This window comes from Poecilia reticulata, chromosome 8 (genome assembly GCF_904066995.2).
Source record: "Poecilia reticulata chromosome 8, P_reticulata-male-v2, whole genome shotgun sequence".
Lineage (NCBI taxonomy): Eukaryota > Metazoa > Chordata > Actinopteri > Cyprinodontiformes > Poeciliidae > Poecilia > Poecilia reticulata.
The window spans coordinates 6,366,007-6,387,679 of record NC_088837.1 but is presented as its reverse complement, the minus strand read 5'-3'; the positions used below and the strand labels follow the sequence as shown (position 1 = coordinate 6,387,679).

Sequence of the window (21,673 nt, the reverse complement as noted above, 5' to 3'; positions counted from 1 at the left end):
TTTATTAAAAAATATTGTATGTTTTATTGATTTTTAAAAGCTTTTAAAAATTGCTATAAAATGATTTGTGTTAAATAGTAAAACAAAAACAGCATATGTGATGGTCTTATTGTCATACCTGATCATTTCATGCAATTCTATCTACTGTTGTGAAGAAGAAATTAGATTTAAAAAGTAAAACTACTTTGTATGAGCAAATGTTCACATGTAAATAGAAGTAGTGCTTTAGAAAAGTGGTATTCATGTCTCATCTTTTTTTTTTTTTTACAATTTATCTTTAAGCTTTAGCTCATTTAAAGTGATGTTATAATATTGTAATATTTCTTTGAATGTTCTCATTTGGACCCTTGCTCTTACTTTGCTTGTTCCTCAATTCCCAAACAATGTTTTTTTTATTAATGGGTGAATCTGTCTCCAAACAGACAATTTGACAAAAAAAATAAATAAATAAATGATAATAATTATTATTATATATATTTACATATATATATATAATCTCATCATTGGACATTGTGATGCCTGTCACAAAGTAAAATATGCCACTTTAAATGTTCTTTAAATGCCACAGTTACTATTGATATGCTCTAGGTATTTTATTGAGACATTTTTTTTTAGACCTTAACTTGTCCACTTTGCTCATTTTATAAAAACATACATCCAAGTATGTTAAAGGTTGTGTTTTTCAAAATGAGCTTTTAGCAGCCAAAGTCCAAAAAGAAACCTTAAAAAGTTTGCCGAATAAATCGATCAACACCATTGTAAAATCAAATCAAATCTAATTTTATTTGTGTAGCACATTTCAGCAGCAAGGCATTTCAAAGTGCTTCACATAATTAAAAGAAAACAGCATGTGACATTGAATAAACAGTAAGAAAGAGAAAGAGAGTCTGAGAAAAAAAAGATTAAAAAAAGACTACAAACAAGCACGTTTTTAAAACTACTGCGCCATGTTACAGCATTAGATAAAAATCTAAAGTATTCTTTAACAATGGTTTACAATATGAAAAACTTTATTTTGGTTTATTTGACAGTGTTCTTATCCACTGACAGACTATGTGACTTAAGTTTCCAAAAACATCAGCAATCAGCACCGGTTAGGTAGCATCACACTTTACCATTAGAGTGACGCAGAAAAACTAGATTGCATTCAGGTTGAGCAGTGAGCACAAAGTGCAGGCACTTAGCCATTGTTCCATCTCTGCAGGTGCTGGCTCTGTGCTCCAGCTGAGATTTTATCAGCTGTTCTTTTGATTGAGCGACATACAATTTTACGGCCTTTTTAGTCCACTGAACCCTTTGTATGAAAACAGACACAAAGCTTTCGATTTGAGATTATGGACTTTTTTAAAACTTGTCAAGAGATTTTCTTTCCTTTTCTCTTTGGAGCGCAGATATTGGCTTAGATCTTTATAAAGATTGTGAGAAATTGGTGCAAAGAGACAATGGCTTTTATGTTATTGTTTTTTTTCTACAGCAGTTGCTGCAAACAAATTATACAAACCTTCTTGTTGCAAACAGTTTTTAATTATTAGTATAAAAAGGAGAAGCAATATCTGACCACTGTAAAAGAGCAGTCACTGTAAAGAAGGGTGTTACTATTTTAAAACAAACTGTCTCTAGCATTATGCTAGTGATTAGCGCAGTTAGACTGCTAACGTGCAACTCACGTTTAGCTAGCTTTGCTAAAACGTGAGTTGCATGTCGGAGGAGCTTGAAAGTTTAAGAGAACCTTCTATTGCGTCAAAACAAGAGGATGTGCAACACCATTAATCTTCCTGAGTGAAACATATACTGAGATGAAAACTTGCGGATTCATTAATTTAAGGCAGTGCATTAATAGACATTGTGTCAACCACCAACAACAATATTTTTTTATTCTTTATGCTGCGTTTCTGTTATTTCAGTACACAACTGCACAGGAACTTTATATTTAACCACCCAATGCAAAAAAAAAAAACCTAACCGTAAACTGCAGTTACTTAACTTGATGTTAAGACAGATATAGAACATGTTAGTCTTCGCTCATCTCTTGACTAGTTAGTTTCAGCCTTTGGCACCAACTAACTAATTGGGATTCATGGAACAAAATATGCTGATGTCACATGCTAATGGTGGAGGTGCTAACAATAGTGAACACACAACATTTGTCAGCACCAACCAACCTACAGACACAAGGCACAAGTTATCAGATCAGAATTTTGATCCATACAAAAGAAAGATAACCATGAGTATCGTCTACTGCATATTAACTGCTTGTTACTTCACCTCAAAAGTCCTGACCTGTTCCCATTTTACGGGAGCTGTAATGCAGTTTTCACTCTCCTGTGTGTTTTCCATGTCTATTTTTTATTTATTTATTTATTTTTGTATTCGCTAAACCTTATGGTCTTGTACTCTAAACTGGCTGCTTTTTTTTTTTCCACATCTGTGCACTCCAAGCCTCCTCTGTGGAAGATTTTCTGACCTTGCCTGTGAGGGAGAGAGTCTGAGTGTTTCTCAGCAGGCATTCCTGTTGATTGGACAGGCCTGACTGCCCGGCTTGTTGGCCCTGAGTATCGCGGCCCTCTTCATCTTGCCCCCTCTGCTCCCTCCCGTCGACTTAAAAAAATAAAATAAAAAATTTGTTGTTGTTGTGGCTACCACGAGCCGCTCACGACGGGTTTGCTTGCGCCGACAAAGAGAAAAAGGGAGCCTGCGTGAAATCGTCAATGAAAAATAAAATGCAGCCTAAAAATTATCCTCCGTTAAGGCGCTGTGATGCAGTTGCTATGGCAACTATGATAGAAATAGACGTGCATCTGCAAGGGAATGAAATGTATTGAACTGTTGGTTGGGAACCGGGAAGATGTTAGCCTGTGATTGACGGGTTAAGCGTTTGGCTGAATGCGGACAGCGGGCGCCAACTGTTTGTGAATAAAAAAGATGGAGTCCGCCTTTCATCCGTATGCCGGTTCCACGTATGGACGCGTGTTGTGGCTGTTAGAGGCTGCATGTTTGACACACTGCAGTGTATTAAAAGTGCAGCACCACGGATCGGGGGGGCCACAGGGCACATCATTTCGTTGGCTGGAGACGGTGCCTCCTCGCTCGCGGGCCCTGTGTGAGTGCAGATAAGCCAGGCTAGAGACAACACAATAAATTTAAACCAGGAGAAAGGTTTCTGTTTGTTGCACCTCTGCTGTTGCACTGGCAGTGGTAATGGCATGGGAGTTAATACATGCCTTAAAGTTTCCTTCAATTTGAGTAAACAAAGATTTTACATCCTTTGATGTAAATGAGGCTTGCAAACTTAAAGCTGCTACCTTGATATATTTTTTTTAATTCACTCTGCTAAGACCTTCCCCCCCCTTTTCTCTGTGGTAACTACAGCCGGTTCACCACAACAGAACATGGATTGAATGCTAAGGCTAATTAGCATGGCCATCGATGCTAACTAGCAAGTAAGTTGTTTCTCTGACATTAGCACATTAAGCAGCGCTAGCTAAGACCTTTCTTCTGGCTCTGATTAGCTGTTCCTGACCAATTAGCGCTCACGACATTGAACAAATATGTAAAAAACATGTTTTTGTATAAGCTACATACTGTAGTGGGATAATTGGGGAATGGTCCAGGTGCTTTTTTACTATATTGTATTTTGTGAAATCCTGCTGTATAAATTTATTCTTTATTCCATTTTTGGATTTGAGACCAGTCAGTCAATGGTTATAGTCAATAATACCCATTTCCGATATGTTTCTGGGTCATCGGAGCCAGATTCTCGTCTGCTATTATATTTACAAGCATCAGCTGATCAGCTCCATTCTCTCGTGCCTCTTGTGATGCCATCAACTCAAATACAAAGCAGAATCAGACATATTCTTTCTTCTTCTTCTGTTAGCTTTCTATATCAAACGTGTCGGTGGAAATCCATTCCTTTTTCTTTTTATCGTCTCTAAAATGTGTTAGACAAATTTTCTTGCTATCTTTAAAAACCTCAAACCAGTACACCGTATTTTCCCCCTCACAAACGTTCTTCCATCTGTTGGCCTGCTCATTACAGACATAACCTTCTTTCATTGCTTTCAGTCCTGACTCCTCTCTCCATATTGCCTTTGTACCCTGGTGCCTTCATCAGGCTAATTCACTTTCACTTGACATGAAATATGAACAAAGAAGCAGAGGAAGCAGTATGCTTATGCAAAAAAAAAAAAAAAAAAAAAAAGACCAGAAAAAAAATCCATCTGTAAGCACTGATATAATCTGTAGATTCTGTGGCAGAAATACGCCAAGATCAATGAAAAAGCCAAAGCTTCACAGAAGGAGGGGAGGTGGAGGGATGTGATGGAGAGAGATGAGGGAGGGGGGGGGGGTGTGTAGGAATATGAGTGTGTATGCATTTTCAAGGCGGTCTTTCTGTTGCAAGAAGAAGAAGAAGAAGAAGAAAAAAAACAGGAAAGCGAATATCTGGAGCTGCTGATGGAGGAATGGAAGTGCATTTCCAGTGACGGGAAACCGCGTCTGAAAAGTCTTCGCGCGTTGAAGGAGGCTTGAGGGAAGAGAAAGCGATGTGTTTCATTTTAGTTGGACATAGGTGGAAGCACCTCAGCGGTGTGTGAAAGGAGAGGGAGAGAGAGAGGGGAACAAGAGAAGGGAGGGGGCGGGGGTGTATGGACCTCGCTGGTTACGGGACCCACAGGCACCCCGATTGTGCTCCGCTCTCATCATTTCTGGAGGTGTAAGGACAAAAGGAAAAAGAAGAAGAAGAAGAAGAAGAAAAGGCCCGGGTTCTGGGTGTCGTGACGGAGCCCCCGACTTCGCCGCCGCCGCCGCCGCTTGGTTCGGGGTAGCCTGGGCTCGGAAGGCTGAGGGGGAAAAGCGGCGGAGCGGTCGACTCTAGGCTGGGGTTTCCTGCCACAGCAGCGGGATTGTCACAAAACAGCCTTTCACTCTTCGAGGGGCCTTGTATTGCTGCGTTTCCAGGTATGCCTTCAGAGTGTTAGCTAGCCCCGTCTCTCCGGCTGACTTGCCTCTCCTCCGGGGAATGTTTGCTGTGTTTATTTAGGGAAAAAAAATGTCAGACTGCTCGACGGCAGTTTTTTTTTTTTTTTTTTTTTTTTGTAACGCAGTAGTCACGGCAGGTCTCCTGTTGGGAGACGTTATTTCTGCTGCTAGCTAACCCATTTACTGAGAGGCTCTGGTGATTTCCGAGGGAGTAACATCTGCACCTAATCACCTCTCCTCAGTAGCTGCTCCTTTTTAGCCTGCTTTAGCTGTACGTTTGTGTGCAATGGCCTTGTAATAACGTAATAAACACAAACAGACCGACTCAGAGATGCTATCGAGTGGTTCCATCTTAGCTAGCTCACAGTTTACGTGGCTAACTCACATATTTATTTGGAGATAGCTGAGGTGTTTTAGCTAGGGCTAACCTGACAAGGCTAAAAGAGGCAGCAGCACTACAAAGCTAATTGTAATGCGTATTCTTTGCTACCGGCTAATGTGTAGCTGCTACATCTGCAGTGCAAGAAGCCCCCCAATGTGGTATTGATGGCAGTACGACAAACCTTACAAACAAACCAGAGCTAACGCTGGCTCATTCTCTGCAATAACACTGCGTCTGCTTGCATCAATTAGGCAGCTCTGCTGATGATTGACTGGCTGACAGACTGCACTGAGACAGCCAGATCTTTTTTTATTTTTTTTTATTGCTGCTGCACTGTTCTGTGGGTTTGAAATGCTGCTGCCTGGTTGTACACAACGAGATGTTTAGGGTTCCTAAACAGGAAGGGGAAACATGGATATTATTTGATTGTTATCCAATTCTTGAAATTTGGGAAAACGGGAACAGAAAATGGAAAAAAAAAGTAGTTTGTTGCCTGTTCCATTGCCTTATTTGACACATAAAGGTACAAAAATAGGTTGTAAGAAGTGTACTTGATTTAGTCAACCATCCATCATCATCAAACATTTCCATCAATTCTCTCATTTTTTTCAGTTGATCATCCATCCACACCCACATGTTTATTATTTATCCCCTGTTCAATATCAATATCCATGCATCTATACATTCATCAGTCATTTGGGTTTTTTTAGCCATCCTACTGCCATTTATCTATTACTTTGCCATCTATTGACTTGTTTCTCAACCATCATTATATAGATAATAAACATCCATCTATCAGTTCTGTCCATTATTTTTATCCATCCGTCCTTCTGTTCATCGGCCATCCCTTCGCCCGTCAGTCCGTCAATCCATCCATCCAGCTGTCAGTAATACTCCAGTTTCTTGTTTTTGAAGGTTTTGCCCAAAATGAGGTGAGAACTTTAAGTTTGAAAAGCTGTGTAGTTTCAACACAGGGGGCTGGGGGATTTGAATAGATTAGTATAAACCCTGGATGTTGTGATAAATGAATAACTCCTCCAGAACTGCTGTCCTTCCTATTTGCGCTCTAAAATCAAACGAAATCAAAACGAAGCGGTCCAAGTCGCAGCGCTGCTTTGATTGATTGGCTGTTGTCGCTCGGGCTCCCAGCCCTTCCTGGCCCTGTTTTACCACATGCTTTGCATTCAGCAGCACACTCGTTACAGTGTGGCCTTTGTTTCAGAAGCCACGCGCAATTGTTTTGGGGGGACTATTAACACTTTTACAGTTCAATTGAAGCAGATAAAGAGGCCTGTTCTCACAAATGGCAATTGAAGATACTGACCCCCACCACCCCACATGAACGCTGGTGCGATCCTGCCTCCAGCTATCTCCCAAAACAACTAAAGAGGTCCCAGTATCGGACATGTGATAAGGACTTTTGTTTGCCTCGGATCTTTCACGAGGTTATTTGTTTACATAATAAAAGTGAGTGTTGTGGATGTGTTACTCTTTCGGCTAAAATGAATCCCCCAGCTTTTTTAATTTTTTATTTTTTTTCCCCTTCCAACAAATCTGTTTGCTATAGGCCACAGGAGACGGCGAGAGCATGTATTGTTAAAGCAAGAACAGATGCAACGCTCTCACAGTGCATATTAAAATACGAGCAGGAATTTAATGCAGTGCTCATATTAAATTAAAATCCAGTGACGACTTGAATGGGTAATATAAGTGGCATGTGGTAATGCTCACATCATTGTTGCTTCAGTAAACACTGCATCCCGTTATTGAGCCGAAATTATACGGCAGTGTAGTTGCAGCATCTTTAGCTGTATTTGATTGTTTATATTAAACAGATAAAGCTTCAGCAATAAAATAAACATCCCAAGCTGCAAGAGGGCTAAAAAAAATCATAAAATATGAATATAAATAAATAGTTTATTAAATGCATTATTGATACTTGTGGAGATGCTCAAACCAGAGATTGGAATTGGCTAAAATTCCCTGAGTGATTGGCTCTGATTGGGTGATTGTTGCACAGAAATTAGACACGCCCCCCTGTCTTTAAACGCATCCCAACCACCTTCCGAAGAGTTTTAAAGCTATCAGCCTCAACACTACATGTCAGATAAAGGGCTGGGATGGATGTTTTTATGTAAAAATTGGGTTCATTTTTGAATTCACACATTTTCTGTTGAATTACAGTAGCAAACCTCTATCGGTGAGCTAACAACCCCTTTTCTTATGTGTTATGGCTCAGAATCAGCAGGTCAGATCTCAACGAAGTCCAAAAATCTGAATCAATAAAAATGATCAAAGCGATGACTAAAATCTCGTTTTATGATGCATATTAGAATATTGCTCAAGTTGTGTTTAATTCAAAAATTGAGAATGTTGCACTTCCTTATTCCTTTGACGTCTCTTGTTTCATTTGTTTTCCAGGCCAACATCTGATGGATAACGTGAATGCCGTATTGTGTGCGGATTTACTGAAAACCCAAACTGGAATTGATGGAATCTGAAGTGGAATAAATGGATTACCCTGTTTTGGAAAACTGTTGCTGTGGAACTATTTGAAGTTAAATGACGGTTGACAAAGAACAGCAAATTGAATACTGAAGACGGCCGGGAGAGCACGGAGAGGAGTCTGAACACACGCGAAAAAAAAAAAAAAAAAAAAAGAGTACCGCAAAAGGGACCAAATGCATCGACCGGCCAAATGAGTGCAAAAATAATTTTATCTGGCACCCAACAGCTGACTAGACTATACATGGAGACTTTGCTTTTTGGAATGATTGATGAGGATCACCGTTTAGACTTCTTGATTCTCTCCGGGTGGGTTTTGTGTCACACAGGTGTGAGTCAAATCCACAGACAGTCTCACACAAGAAAGAGCTAAAGGATCACTGCAACAGAGCAACTTGAGTCTTTTGAGACTTTTTGTTTTTGAAGTTTTGAATTTTTACTTTCGGATTGGAACGCCTGTGGAGTTTATCCGTATGAAGAAAACCCCTGCTGGCCATGTGGAAGTCCATGATATTTCTTTTGCTGTGCCAAACAAATTTCGCTTTTTGGAAATGAACTAATGCATCTCTGCATATCTCCCGAAAGCTTTGGAAATTAGCAAGCAACCAACAGTCACACTGAACATGAACTGTTTTTCGGGGTTTCTGATCTTCACCGGTCACTGATAAAACAACCAAGAGTTCCACAAATAACCCCAGAAGAGGCAATTTTGACATCTGTGATATAAATGTATAGTTTTTACCTTTTCTTGTTTTCCTGCCAGGCTGTTGACTCTCTTCATGGTTACTGCCATAAGCCTGCCAGTTTTTCAGTCTGAAGCATTCCCTTCTATTTACACTCACAGATTTTTTCCTTTTTTAAATCTGAATTCGGGGGGGAAAAAATGCAGAATTTCTCCAACAGCCCCGCTCCACCCTCCATCCCTCCTGGATTCAGCGGGAGGAGTGTGGGCGGACCGCCGTATCCCCTTCAGCCAGTGGAGCCCCAGATCTCTCCGAGGATGATGGAAGATTACGTCGGGATGCAGCAGCAGAGCATTCACAGAGGCCACCACCACCCGAGCCAAGCCAGCCACATGCTTGCGTACGGCGTGAGGAACAGAGGAGCTCTGGAGCCTCCGCCAACACAGGGTAACGTCCACGCCGGTAACAATAACAACCCCTACAGGAAGGAGGCTATGGAGTTTTATTTTTCAATGGGTGGAAAAGACAGACACAGGAGGGGAGGGATGGGCTATGGGGGAAGTTTTGGGTACCCCGGTATCGATGGACATATACCTCACCAGTATCGACATCCTGGATCCAGTTCTGCTACATCGTCTGGCCTGATGTCGCCATACCCAGTGGATTATGGCTCTAGCGCCGGTTCAGGGGGCGCTGCTGGAGCCTTCTCTCCTTCCCATCAGTACAGTATGAATCAGAACCCTGTGATGCAGTCCGTTCCAGGCTCTCAAATGCAACAGCGCCAACATGGGCAGAGTTTTCCTTCTGTCCACCAGGCACAGCAGCAAAGAAGCTACCCACACTCCGGGCACAGGATGACCCCACAGTACCATTACTCTCCACAGGGGGGAGCATCCACAGGGTCATCTGGAATGTACAGCCCACCTCCGCAGAGATATCTGGATGGAGCTGCAAACAGCAGCTTTGATCCTAAAGTCAACAGTTCCCCAAGTGTCAACACTAGCTCCAATTCAGTCTCTAGTACAGGTGCTGCTAATAACGTGGGCCCTGTGGAGAATGTTCAGCAGAGCTATCCAGCTTCGAATTATTCCGGATACCTCCCACAGTCTCATTCACTCCACAAGCAAGCCACACTACAGCACAGAAACTCGCAGCACAGTTTAGGGGTTGGTTATGACGGTTCTCTGAAAATGCCTCACCAGGGTCCGTCTGCAGGCGGCATTTTTGCAAAACATCATCAAGCCTCCAACCCAAGTATAGCTCAACCATCCTCCCAAGAAATAGCCAAATCCCCTATGCATTCTAATGCGCAGCAAACTCAAATGAACCAAAACTTTAGCCCGATATCAAACCCTTCCCCTGCTGCCTCTGCAGTTCATTCCCCCAGCTGTAGCTCTTCTCCTTCCCCTCTAATGGGGGTTTCTGAGGCACTTGGGAACGCCTCAAATCACGGCCCTCCCATGTCGAGCGCACGTAGCGGCCATGGCCACGGCAGGTTACTGCAGACCGCACCTCAGTTGAGTCCCACGCCCAACTCGAATAGCAGCATTAGTAGCTGCGGCAGCAGTGGCAGCCACAAAGCTCACAACCTGAGCGCAGTTGGGGGGAGCAGCCTACCTCCAGTGGGTCGAAATAAAATGAGCCAGGGATCCCGAGAGGAAGGCTCCTCTGTTTATTTCACTTCCTCTCTTGACAGAATGCAGGATGCCGGCCTGAACAGTCTCAATGCCTTGAGCTCCCAAGTAGCCAATTTACCGAACACAGTTCAGCACATGCTCCTCACTGACACGGTGTTCTCGCACAAGAAGAGAGATGGCGGGCAAGCGCCACACGCAGCGCACTGCATGCCCCCATCGCAACCCAGGAGCCGGAATTTAAGTGCAGCCTCGAGCGGCAGCACAGTCAAAGACATCAGAACTGGTGACGGGGCAGAGGAAGACTCAACTCTGCTGCCCGTTGGAGCACCGTCTGGGACCAAAGTGGAGCGAGAGGAGCAGCTGGCTGAGGGGGAGCAGGGGAGAGCGAGGCAGGTGAGTGGTGCGAGCACTGGGTCTGAAGTTACGAGCTATAATCCAACCCAAATACAACCTGGACAGGCATGTAATGTTAAAATACTCGTCCCTGAATCACATTCAAAAGAAGCAGCAGAAACTAAAACAAAAGAAACTAACATTCCTTCATCAGTAGCATCTCCATCCTCTGAAGGTAGTCTAACTTTACATTCAGCACCACCAGTTTCCTCATCCCCTTCCTCTTCCTCCTCCTCCTCCTCCAATATTCCTCCTGCCACAACACAGAATTGTGTCCCAGAAACTGGTTTGGCATATAATGACCACAGAGGTGGGGAAATTAAAAAGGAAAGTGAAGCAGCAGCTGAGAAAACACAGAAGGTCAGCAGCCAAATGCAACAAGATGGAGGAGTGAGTGCAAAAAATGGCCAGGAAAAGAAAAGCATGTTGCACTCAGAGTCCAAGTCGCACAGTAACAAGGAGGAAGAAAAACAGGCATTAGAGGAGCATCAGAACGTCAGTAGCGTTGGTGTGATTGTTTCAAGTCACACTGACAAAAGTAAACATCCCCAAGACAACTGTGTGGAAGAGAGAATGTCACTCTCTTATTTAAAAGAGGCAAGCAGTCATAATGGGGAGGAAGGTGTAGATCTTAGTCTGTATTCGTCCCATCATCAAAAGTCAAACAGTGGGAGGTCTCTGAATCCACCCCAGACTGCTTCCCATAAATACAGCTACCCAGAATCAACATATGGCTCAGATTTGTCCATGAAAAACAGAGTGAGGGCCGGCACAGGCTCTGTAATGGAAACAAATCCCAGATTTTTTGGGTACCAGCACTCGCAGGTCAGTTACAGTCATGTGCAGCCAAAAGATGGGTCAAGTTCTGGGGTGGAGACACTAATGAAGAGAGGTCACGGGGCGGGGTCTAAAGCTCAGGATGAGAACTCACAGATGCAGCAATTCCCGAGTCTCCTGCAAGAAGTACTACAGGGTTACAATTTAGACAGACGCTATGGTAGACCGGAGCAGACGTTCCCTGCACGTCATCAAGCCCCACAGCAGTTTCCATCTAGACATTCACTTGACGTCACTGAGGGTTTGTCTTACTCAGCTCAAATTGGAAAGACCACAAATCAGAAACACGGAAGTGATCCGGATTTTACCACAGATACTCAGTCCTTAGTAAAGTCAGAGGTCTCTAATGCTAAGATTCTTCAAAATGCTGAAAAACCTGACATGGGTGTGTCCCAGAGCCATTTAGCACAGACTGCAGATTCCCAGCTGCCCCCAGCTAAACACATCAACTTATCCGACTTCTCTATGCCGCAGAGAAAAACATTATCTAACGTACAAGAGCTGCTTTTGCAAGAGCCGGAACCGTTAACTCTCACTTCTCAAACCGAGCCCCAGAAATCAGGATCCACATTAGCCCCGTCGGAACGGCGATCCGTCATCTGCGACGTGTCGCCGAACCGACGCAGCACACCAGAGCGGGAAAGGGAGGGGGGGAAAGAAAAGGAACGGGAAAAAAGTCAGAGTGCAGCCTCAGTGATCCAGCAACCATTTTCTTCTCCGGCTGCACCAAGTGATCTCAGTAAAAAGGATGTTGTAGAAAAACAAGTGAAAATGGAAATGGTGCCCAAAGAGTCTGGAAATTCACAAAATGAGAATAATGGCAGTCAATCTGAGGCGGAGTGTCATTCTAAACCTCCTCATTTGTCAAGTGGGGTGACTGCTGACCCCTACAGGCGCGGCACTGTTGATATAACCCCCGTGCCCTCTCACCCTGTGAGCATGACTGCTTTGACCTCACCAACAAGGCATCACTCATATCTTCATGGAGTCGATCTTTCGTCCAGCAGCAGTGGTACATTTCCGTACCGATATGGAGACTCGAGAGAAGACAACGTGATGTCACTGAGTAATCTGCATTTTTCCTCTCACCATCCCTTTCACCATTTGCCTCCTCAGTCTCAATCCACCAGTAAACTTCAAATGTATCCCCACCCACGTGGCCCCCCTCACCCTCCTCACGACATGAGTGAGTGGGTAAAAGCCATAAACAGGCCTCCGAAGGAGATGATGATGATGCAGCATGGATCTTCTCCTGGGAGACACAAGGCTAACCAGTCAGAGCAGAGACAGCGATTGATCCCACCGGCTGACATGCAAGTTGAACACACGAGTAAAACTCAGTTAGTGCATCATCAAACTTCTTACTATGATATGAAAATATGGGAGTCAACACATCCTGGGAGAGAGGGCACTCGGATGATGGAGGGAGATGCCTTCTATAGAGCCCCACCTCCTCCTCCTCCGCTTCCTGGCCCTCCTTCTCTAGCTTCACACAGTCACGTTCCGACACAACTGACTCACAGCCACAATGCTGCCAAATCCGAAGTATCCAGAGTAGCTACAGAGGAGGCCAAACACACCTGTCCACCTCCCCCATCCATCTCCTGTAAGCCTCCTTCGGACACAAACACCACTCAGCCACAGCGTTCAACAAAAACCGGAGGTTCCGGAGACACAAATCCCCTGATTTTAAGAAGAAGGGTTCGTTCTTTCATATCTCCCATTCCTGCAAAAAGACTTTTCCAGGACGCACCTCAGCAGAGAGCCGCTACAAACTCTCATCACTCCCCTGGAGCTCAGTCTGAGCCCAGCCATCACAACGACGATGACTCATCCACCACAGATGTGCCATGTCCTCGGCTCTCCTCCCCACAGCCAGGTGAGAACAGCCTCCTACAACCGCTGTCTCCATCAGGTGGTAACACCAAGGTTTTGGCTGCCAGAAAAGGACGAGGCTTGAAACTGGAGGCAATAGTGCAGAAAATTACCCCAAATATTAAAAAGCCAGCAGCCCCTACCGATGATGAGTCAAATCATTACCCCAGTTTCTTGCACTCGGACATCTCGGCGTTTAATGAGTCACAGGATCAGGACTTGGCACATTTCCCCAGGGTTGCAGGAGGAGAGGATAGTTACATGGATGAAAGTCACTCATTAAACAACATGATTCCATTTAGAGGAGTTGATGAAACCGGGCCTTTACCCACATCTTCCTTCCCATGTGAATCCCATCAATCGTCTCAAGTCAAGCAGCAAGACTTTGACTTCGGTTTAGGGGCCACCGTGGCGTCTGCATCAGGTGATAAGGAAGATTTTGCTTTGCTCGGCCCATTACCTCCTCCCCCACCTCTTCCCCGCCCAGTCCAGGGCTCTCCGCCTCCGTCTTCGTCCGCCCTGTCGGACATTCAGCATTTTACAAACACATACCAGCAGCTTGAGACTCGAAGGGGAGAGCAGTCTGCTGCTAACCTCCTTCGACAGAAACTCCAAGAATCTGGCATGGGATTTGAGGATTACCCTGGCAGCGACTACTACGGGACCACCCCGCCCCACCAAGGCCACATGCTGAACAGACAACATCAGATGTCCTCTGGAAGGTCCAGTCTGTCACCGACAGACTCAAAGCCGTTGGAGAATGTTGTGCCCAAGGGCTATTTCCCATCTGGCAAGAAGAAGGGCAGACCCGTTGGAAGCGTGAATAAGCAAAAACGGGCTCAAACCCAAGTCCCGGTGCAGGCCCAGGCTCAAATCCAACCACAGAGCACAGCTCTAAGTGTTCCTCCAGATCCAACCACTCCACCCCCTCCAACCCCAGCGCCTGCCTCCACCCCACCAGCAACACAAACTCCCAGCAGCACATCAACCCCTACCATACCCACTCTGTCAGAAAACGCAAACACTCCCCCAATAGCCCCCCCTGTTCTGACCCAGGTGGCGAAAGCCGACGTCGAGAGTGAGGACACGCAGCCAGAGATTGAGGCAAAACAGGTGCGACGCAGACGCAGAGGCGTGAAAGTCGACGGCGAGGCGCTGGAGGCGAGGGGGCGGCAGAGGAGGAGGAGGAGAGCACCGGTACCTGCGGCGCCGCCCGTATCTAAAGACGAGCCAGATGCACCTCTGGGGGCAACGGGGAGTCTCAGCACAAACAGAGGTTGCCCAGATCCAAATAGGAAAGGCCTGTTTATTCCTCACATCCATGTGGAGAAAAAAATACCTGAGATCGGAGCGGTGTGCACTATTGTTAATGCCGAGGACGACAAAATGAAAGGAGAGCGCAGTGCAGCGGGAGGAAAAGCAGGAGGTGTTGGAATTGATTCGCTCCTGACCTCAGCGCTTTCCTCCCAGTTATCTCGGAGAGACAGAGAGTTGGAGAAAAGGGAGACGGATGAGGTGGAAACCACGCTTCAGTCGGGCAAAGCACTTCCTTCATCTGGCTATGTCGTTACAGGGTCTGTGATCACAGAGACCAATCACCCCGGGCGCCTGCTATGCTGCCTGTGCCAGAAATGGGCAAACTACAAACATCTCGGAGATCTCTATGGGCCATACTATCCGGCTGAATATGCTGCAAAGCTTCCCAAGAACCAGCCCCAGATCAGACAGTGTCAGCCCTCTACGGGCCCAAACAAAGCTGGACCAAATTTAGACACGAACGCTTTGAGTACACTTCAAGTCACACCAACACAGCTCGCTCAGTTCAACAGGCCCTCATCTGAGAGCGACAATTTCTGCTCAAACCCAGCAGAGAGAACTGCCTTCACAGCCCCGACCGAGGAGATGATGATGATGATGTATATGCCCGGAAAGCTCAGCAACATAACACCTTTGACCTGGGAGAAAACCCCCGATCTGCGACCTATCCCTGAGCTTAAAAGAGAGCCAGACCTTGAAGGCGACCAACAGCAGCAACAGGCACAGAAGCAGCAGCCGCCGCAGCAGCAGCAGCCGCCGCAGCAGCAGCAGCTGACAGATGACACTCAGCAGCGACCTCAGCACAGGAAGCTGACCTCACATCCCCGCTTTAAAAGGCGACACAAGTCCAGCGAGGACTCCCCTCGGATGGTCCCATCCAACAGTAAGGCCTCCCTGCCCTTTCAGCCCCCTCCACCTGCCTTGGACTCCTTGGGACCCTTGGCACAACTCGCACAGCTGCCACAGATGCCCATGGACCCAGAGGAGCTGTGGGTGCATGAAGGATGTATTGTGTGGACGAGTGGAGTGTACCTCGTCAATGGGAGGCTGTACGGCCTGCAGGAGGCACTAGATGGAGCCAGAGAAACTGTGAGTATCAGCTGTATTTGTCCTTTTTACTGTATCTCACATGTTGCTTATAGTGAAGTCCAGTCAAAGTTTACTTAAATGGCACATTTACAACAATCTCAAGTGACTAAAATGCTTCAAAATAATCACATAATAATAGGTAGATGAAGGATAAAACAAAAAATAAAATATGTAGTCATATTTTAGTCAAACTTATATCTAAATTGTATCTTTTTCTTTTTGTTTTTTCTCTTGAGAGGTGGGTTTATGTCCAAGTTCATAATTTTGCTTATTAAGATGGGGTCAGTATTGGATTATTTTTACTACATTTTTGGCCTCTAGATAATTTAAATTAATTTTTTTACTTTTTCGAAAAATTTAATTTAGATTCCAAATAAACAAATCAGTGGCACAGTTTTTTTTAAATATTTAAAAGTGTGTTTAAAAAAAAAAAAACTAAAATTACAAACGGTAGTTTACAGAATCTGTATTTTCTGGTGTGAATACCAGACATGACAATTCGTGTAATCATTTTTACTCTATTACCTTATCCTATTCTAAAAAACAAATCCACATTCTGATGTAAATTATATAAAAACTCGTTCGGGGAAGCAAAGAAAACTTGTAAAGTCCATGAGAGAGGTTTGCTTCTGCTACTATTGTGCAAATACTGTGTAATAAATATTAAGTAATTAGGAGAGATACTTTTACAACTTAATTAGACTTTTTTTTTCATTTAGAAATTCTCTCCAGACACTGCAAAAAAAAATTGCTTCTGTATATGAAAACCACTGCCTGCTTCTATAAATGTTATAGGTGTTAAAATAGAGGAGATTTTTTTGTAGAAGATTTTTGAGACATACAGATCATAAAACCCAACTATGGTAAATGTTTTTTTTACTCTGACAATGTTAATAGAACTAGTGGTGGACCGATAAATTGTCTGAAGTTTCCCCGATTTTCTTCATTTTGGTGGTTTAGCAGTCGAACAATTTTACACGTGAAACCGATGTTATCCATCAATCTTTGCTACCTCCTCAAATGTCTGAAAATCAGCCACTGTTCTCTTTTGCTCTGCCGTGAGAGAGTGCTGGTTAACAGTAGTCACCCCTCTGTTGCCAACGTAGCTCCTGTGCCACTATATTTGGCAACTTTTCAAACAAACAAAAAAAAAATGCTATCGGCAAATCAGACGTTTTAAAGATTGTGATCAGCCATCAAACTGCAATCGGTGCGCCGCTATTTAGAACTAATGGAAAATGTCAAAACTTCAGGCTGGAAAATGAATAAAGCATATTTATAGCAGCCCTAATGTTATATCAAATATGAGCTTTGTTAAAAACTGTTGGTCACTTGCCAGTTTTATCATTATGGTTTATTCACCAGAGCTGCTCGTTCTGCGAGATGGTTGGCTCGACGCTGGGCTGCTACAGTAAAGGCTGCACTCTCCGCTACCACTACCTGTGTGCTATTGAAGCAGGTGAGGAGGTGCATGAATTGCAGCCAGTCTGCTGTTTCTTTTGGCACCATTGTTCCCCCCCCATTAATTTTTGGCATCCCTTTGTCTTTTCCTCAGACTGTTCTCTGAATGAAGATAACTTCTCGCTGAGGTGTCCGAAGCACAAGGTAAAGAAGGAGAGGTTCGTTTTTCTCTGCCTTGTTCACTAAACAGTTTATTAGAATATTTCCACACATGGAAACCTGTCGTAACCTTTTCTGTTTTTTTCCCCTAACCATTAATCCAGTTTACCCAGAGCATCCGGCCAGCCAAGCCAGTGTATGTGGAGCAGTCAGAGAGAGGCTGAGGGCAACTGGGAGAAGGAAGAGCCGGATTTGGGGAGCTGTAAGTCAACACTAACTTTGCACCTGATTTTTTTTTTTTTTTTTTTTGAGTGGCATATTGTGACTCAGATCTAAACACAAACAGAAAGTGAATCATCTCCAAAAAGTTGTATGTAAAATGATAAATTCTCTGTTTTCTCAGATTTTTGCATGATTTACTTAAAAGCGCAGCTTAACCCTCTAAGGTAGATTTCCGCTCGCTGGACCGTAGACGGCTAACTAGCCTTTGTGACAGCCACTGTAGGACCATCTGTGTGGGTGACAGAGAGACAGAAACCCGAGAAAACGATTATTCATCCTGAAACTTGGAAAGTTAAAGAAAACTCACCTTCCTCAGTCTAACCCATTCAACCTTTAATTTGGATGAATTAAAGATTCGTCCTATCGGGAAGAAAACCCAAAGTTAAGAAATATTTGCACTGCAAATTTGTTATGCCTAACAATCCTTTTAAAATCATGTAACTTCTGATTAGGAACCCATGACTTCCTGTTGCTCTGGGGTACAGACATGACACGACATAGAGACTCATTTCTTTAACCATCTACCACTTGGATGTTTATCTTGCCGCCATGCAGAGTGAGGAATGTACGGCAGTAAAAGAAACCTCCAAAGCTTGCTGCTGCTGAACTGCATCTTGGAGTCACCACATCTCCATAGCAACGATCAGATGATATCTAAATACCAATCAGATGAGTGTTGCGAGGAAAAATCCTTTTCCGTCAAACATAAACATGGGGAGTTCGAGTGGAACTCTGTGGTTTGGTAAGATGAGACTAAAATTGAGCTTTTTAATAAACAATCCAAACGATCCAAAAATATGGAAATCCCTTCATGCCTAGTGTTGAGCATGGTGGAAGATCTCTGATGTTGTTGTCCTGTTTCTCTTCAACAGGCTGGGAAACCTGATCTGAGTGAAACTTGTCATAAAATCGTACATTTTCACACGTCACGGGGTTAAAGCACAAAGCATGCTTCCATATTTGTTGAAAAAAAGAGAGAATTTTTTTTCTTTCAAGGCTTCAAAGACATCTTTTTCCAGGGTGCCAATAAATATGGCAGTATTTCCTCATTATTCCTGATTTTTTCCATTATCTTAGACTGGTTCATACCGGAGATGCACTGAGCACTGTCGTTATCGGGCCGATATTTAAACAAATTCTAGATTGGGTATTGTGACAATGAGCCTGATCCACAGGGTAAATCTGTTGAATGCTTTGTGCTGTGAGCGACATCATGCTTTATTTATTTTACATTATATTTACTATTACTAATTGCACTTTCTGAACCATTTGAAAGAAGGTTTGTTGCAGGTTATTGTTTGAATGTTTGACCAACGTAGTCAGCCTGTTCTTTATTAATTTCACATTGGTCACACTGCTCCTAATTGAACTGACTGAGGAAATGAAAGTTATTTTGTTTTTACATGTTTGACCAAACTCATGAAGCATGGTGCATAGTTAGCAAATAAATTAGTAGATTCAGGACATCTCTGTCTGTGATTAAAAAGAAAGATGCGTTGTTGTTTTTTTTGTAAATTCAGCACTGTTTTTCTGTATCGGATTGGGTTTCAGCCGATACTGAACCTCAGATGTCTGTATTGGTATCAGAAGAGAAAAAAGCAATGAGCTAAACAATGTCATTTAGCTTATCGCTGCATGAGCCGCACTCCTATTTATCCTCCTCACCTTCGTAACGGTACTCCTGTCGCTTGGTGTCACTTCCCTCCCCTGACATTCAAACCAACCAGTCTCCATGGCAACCAATCCACATACAGTACAGCTCACATTTCTGTCTGTTTACGTAAGTTTTATAAAGCCGACGTACAGCTCAGGGTTTGTCATCGGGGCGTATCCCTTTCCGTTTCTTTCAGTTTTGCCTCTGAAAGTTTAAAGTGTTCTTTCCTCTCTTGAATGTTTTCACATCATGCAACAGCCACAGACGTCAATGATTTCTGATTATCATTAATTAGGTGACAGAGCAACAGAGAGTGGTGCATATTTGTGAACTGGAAGGGAAAGGGTCAGTCAGGAAAGGGTCACGTAGTTTTTGGTGAGCGTCAGCATTCGGCTCCCTCAAGGCAGTCGTTTGTATTGCTCAGCTTTCTAAAGATGGAAATGTTTGCCTATTCCTTTCTATGTAGATCTCAAGCTCAGTTAGGTTCAGTGGAAAACATTTAACAAAGATCCATTTTCTTTTAAAGTCTTGCCGGATTCAGGAGTAGATTTTAACTGTTCCACTTTTAACATCAACCTGAATTTTATTTGATCTAAACAAGTGTTTCCCAACCTTTTATTTTTTTTCTATGTGCTCCCCATCCACAACCTACAAAAAATAAGTAAATTCTGTTTAAAGCGGTTGAGATATTTTCTTTTTACACTCTACTTTGAGCTTTCATCTGTCTGTCTAGGGATCAGATGTCAGGACGTACCAGCTGTTAAAGGCTTGTTTTCCTTTTTCTGTAACAAACAACTAACTTTTTCTTTCTGAATTAAGTTCTAATTCCACAAACTTCCGATTCGTTTTTGTTGCATGGCGACATTGGAGGGCGCTGTATAGAAACATTGCGATTGATAATTATTGTTTCTCCTCACAGGGTACCTCGGACAGTAGGACACGGGGGGGAAAATGTGAAGAGACCGGACTGAGATTCGTTGAGGAGAACGACTAAAGGGAATGTACAATTTCTCAAACTGAATCAGCATTACTTAACATTTACGGGACAACGGAGAAAACAAACCATTTTTACCGGAATCATCGCTCTTTACTCAAAAGCAGAAACAACACAGAGGAACTTAGGTGAGAAAAAAAAAACAAAACAAAAACACAATCTTAAAAAAAAAAAAAAAATCCCAAGAAACTACAGTGATGGAAGCGGGGACGAAATGAGACGTCGAGACCGACGGAGGGATTTCACTGTAAAGAACAAAAAGAGACAAGCTTCTTCTCTAGGCTCGCTTTGATTTTTCCAGACAACCTAAAGTGTTAAACTCTTGCTTATCATTTTCTGCATCATCATTTACCTTTTTATCTGTTCGTTTGCTTTGACGAGATGTAGCGGGAGCAAGTTGGGTGTCGAAACCCAAAGAAACAACAAAAAAAAAAAGAAAAAAAAAAGATGATCTGGGAGAGTTGGTGTCATTTTACCAGTTTAGTGTTTTGTTATGTTATGGTATTACGATGATCGCAGTTATTACTTTAATCCTCATTATTTTGTATCCTCATCAGTATTTACTTATGACAACAAAATGGATGTACGCCGCTTTATATTCAATCAACGCCTGAGTTGGAATTTTTATTTTTTTATACTTTTCTGTCGCTTTTCCTGGAGAAGGAAAGAGCCGGAGCGTCTGATGTCTGGAATGTCAGGGTCGAGTTTGCCACAAAGACATTATTGCCTTGGAGAATGGACATCTGTTGCCTTTAAGAAAAAAAAAACAGAAAAAAAAACTAAAAAAAAATACCCAAGTTGTGAATGAGCGAGCGATGTGTGCGCGCGCGTGGGACGGGGGTGGGTGGTGGGGAAAATGCCGATATCTGGGTCTTTGATTCCATTTTTTTGGTCCTTTTTGAAAAGTGTTCTTATTTTTCATCACAGGGGTTTTTACGGTACAGATAGTATTCATTAAAAAGAGAAAAAAAATCAGATGGACAGTCTTATTTTTCAAGAACAAACGTTCATAATGTGCAAAGAGAGAGACTTGTAAGAGGACGAGATGACACTATGGACTGAGGCTTGTTTGCCGTTTCTAACCGGGATTACGCATGAAGGACAAACGGGGAGCTTTTTCCTTGTACGCTGGCGCAACGTTCAAAGTCGAGACGGACCCGAAGTGTTTGGACGCGCGTTGCCACGTGACCGACCGAGCGAGCCTGAACCAAGTACTTTGGAGAGAGGTTTCCCACTTGAGTGAAGCAGCGGCAAATGAAGCCGGAAGATGCAAAATCCATTGCCATCAGATTTCAAAGTGAGTCATACATGGTGTTGTCTTTGTTACTTTTTATTGTTATTCTTGTACAAAACAAACAAACAAAAAAAAGGTCATACTGAAAGACAGTTACACTATCAAAACCATGCTGTATTAGAAACCTGTCAATATGTATATGAATTATGAATACACTTAAAAATGCTTCAACTTTGTTTCAGCCTTCTTCA

At 43.4% G+C, this 21,673-nt stretch overlaps 1 protein-coding gene across 2 annotated transcripts; it reads left to right on the top strand.

The window, feature by feature from the left end:
* Nucleotides 1-4,362: 4,362 nt before the first annotated feature.
* tcf20 (transcription factor 20) lies at nucleotides 4,363-21,653 on the top strand. 2 transcript variants are annotated; one of them, XM_008415504.3, is made up of 6 exons: nucleotides 4,363-4,959; nucleotides 7,784-15,698; nucleotides 17,064-17,157; nucleotides 17,254-17,303; nucleotides 17,423-17,520; nucleotides 20,114-21,653. In XM_008415504.3, the coding sequence occupies exons 2-5, from the start codon at nucleotides 8,751-8,753 to the stop codon at nucleotides 17,480-17,482; spliced, it is 7,152 nt and encodes a 2,383-aa protein (XP_008413726.2). In that variant the 5' UTR covers nucleotides 4,363-4,959; nucleotides 7,784-8,750; the 3' UTR covers nucleotides 17,483-17,520; nucleotides 20,114-21,653. The 2 variants fall into 2 exon arrangements, with proteins under 2 accessions (XP_008413726.2, XP_008413725.2); XM_008415503.3 differs by having other exon boundaries at nucleotides 17,254-17,317.
* Nucleotides 21,654-21,673: the final 20 nt, after the last annotated feature.

Excerpts from the sequence above, each read along its gene's own strand:
- tcf20 (XM_008415503.3), top strand. The coding sequence starts at position 8,751 with ATGCAGAATTTCTCCAACAGCCCCGCTCCACCCTCCATCCCTCCTGGA. Across the intron at positions 15,699-17,063 it reads TAGATGGAGCCAGAGAAACT|AGCTGCTCGTTCTGCGAGAT; the intron begins GTGAGTATCAGC and ends TTTATTCACCAG. Across the intron at positions 17,158-17,253 it reads CCTGTGTGCTATTGAAGCAG|ACTGTTCTCTGAATGAAGAT; the intron begins GTGAGGAGGTGC and ends TCTTTTCCTCAG.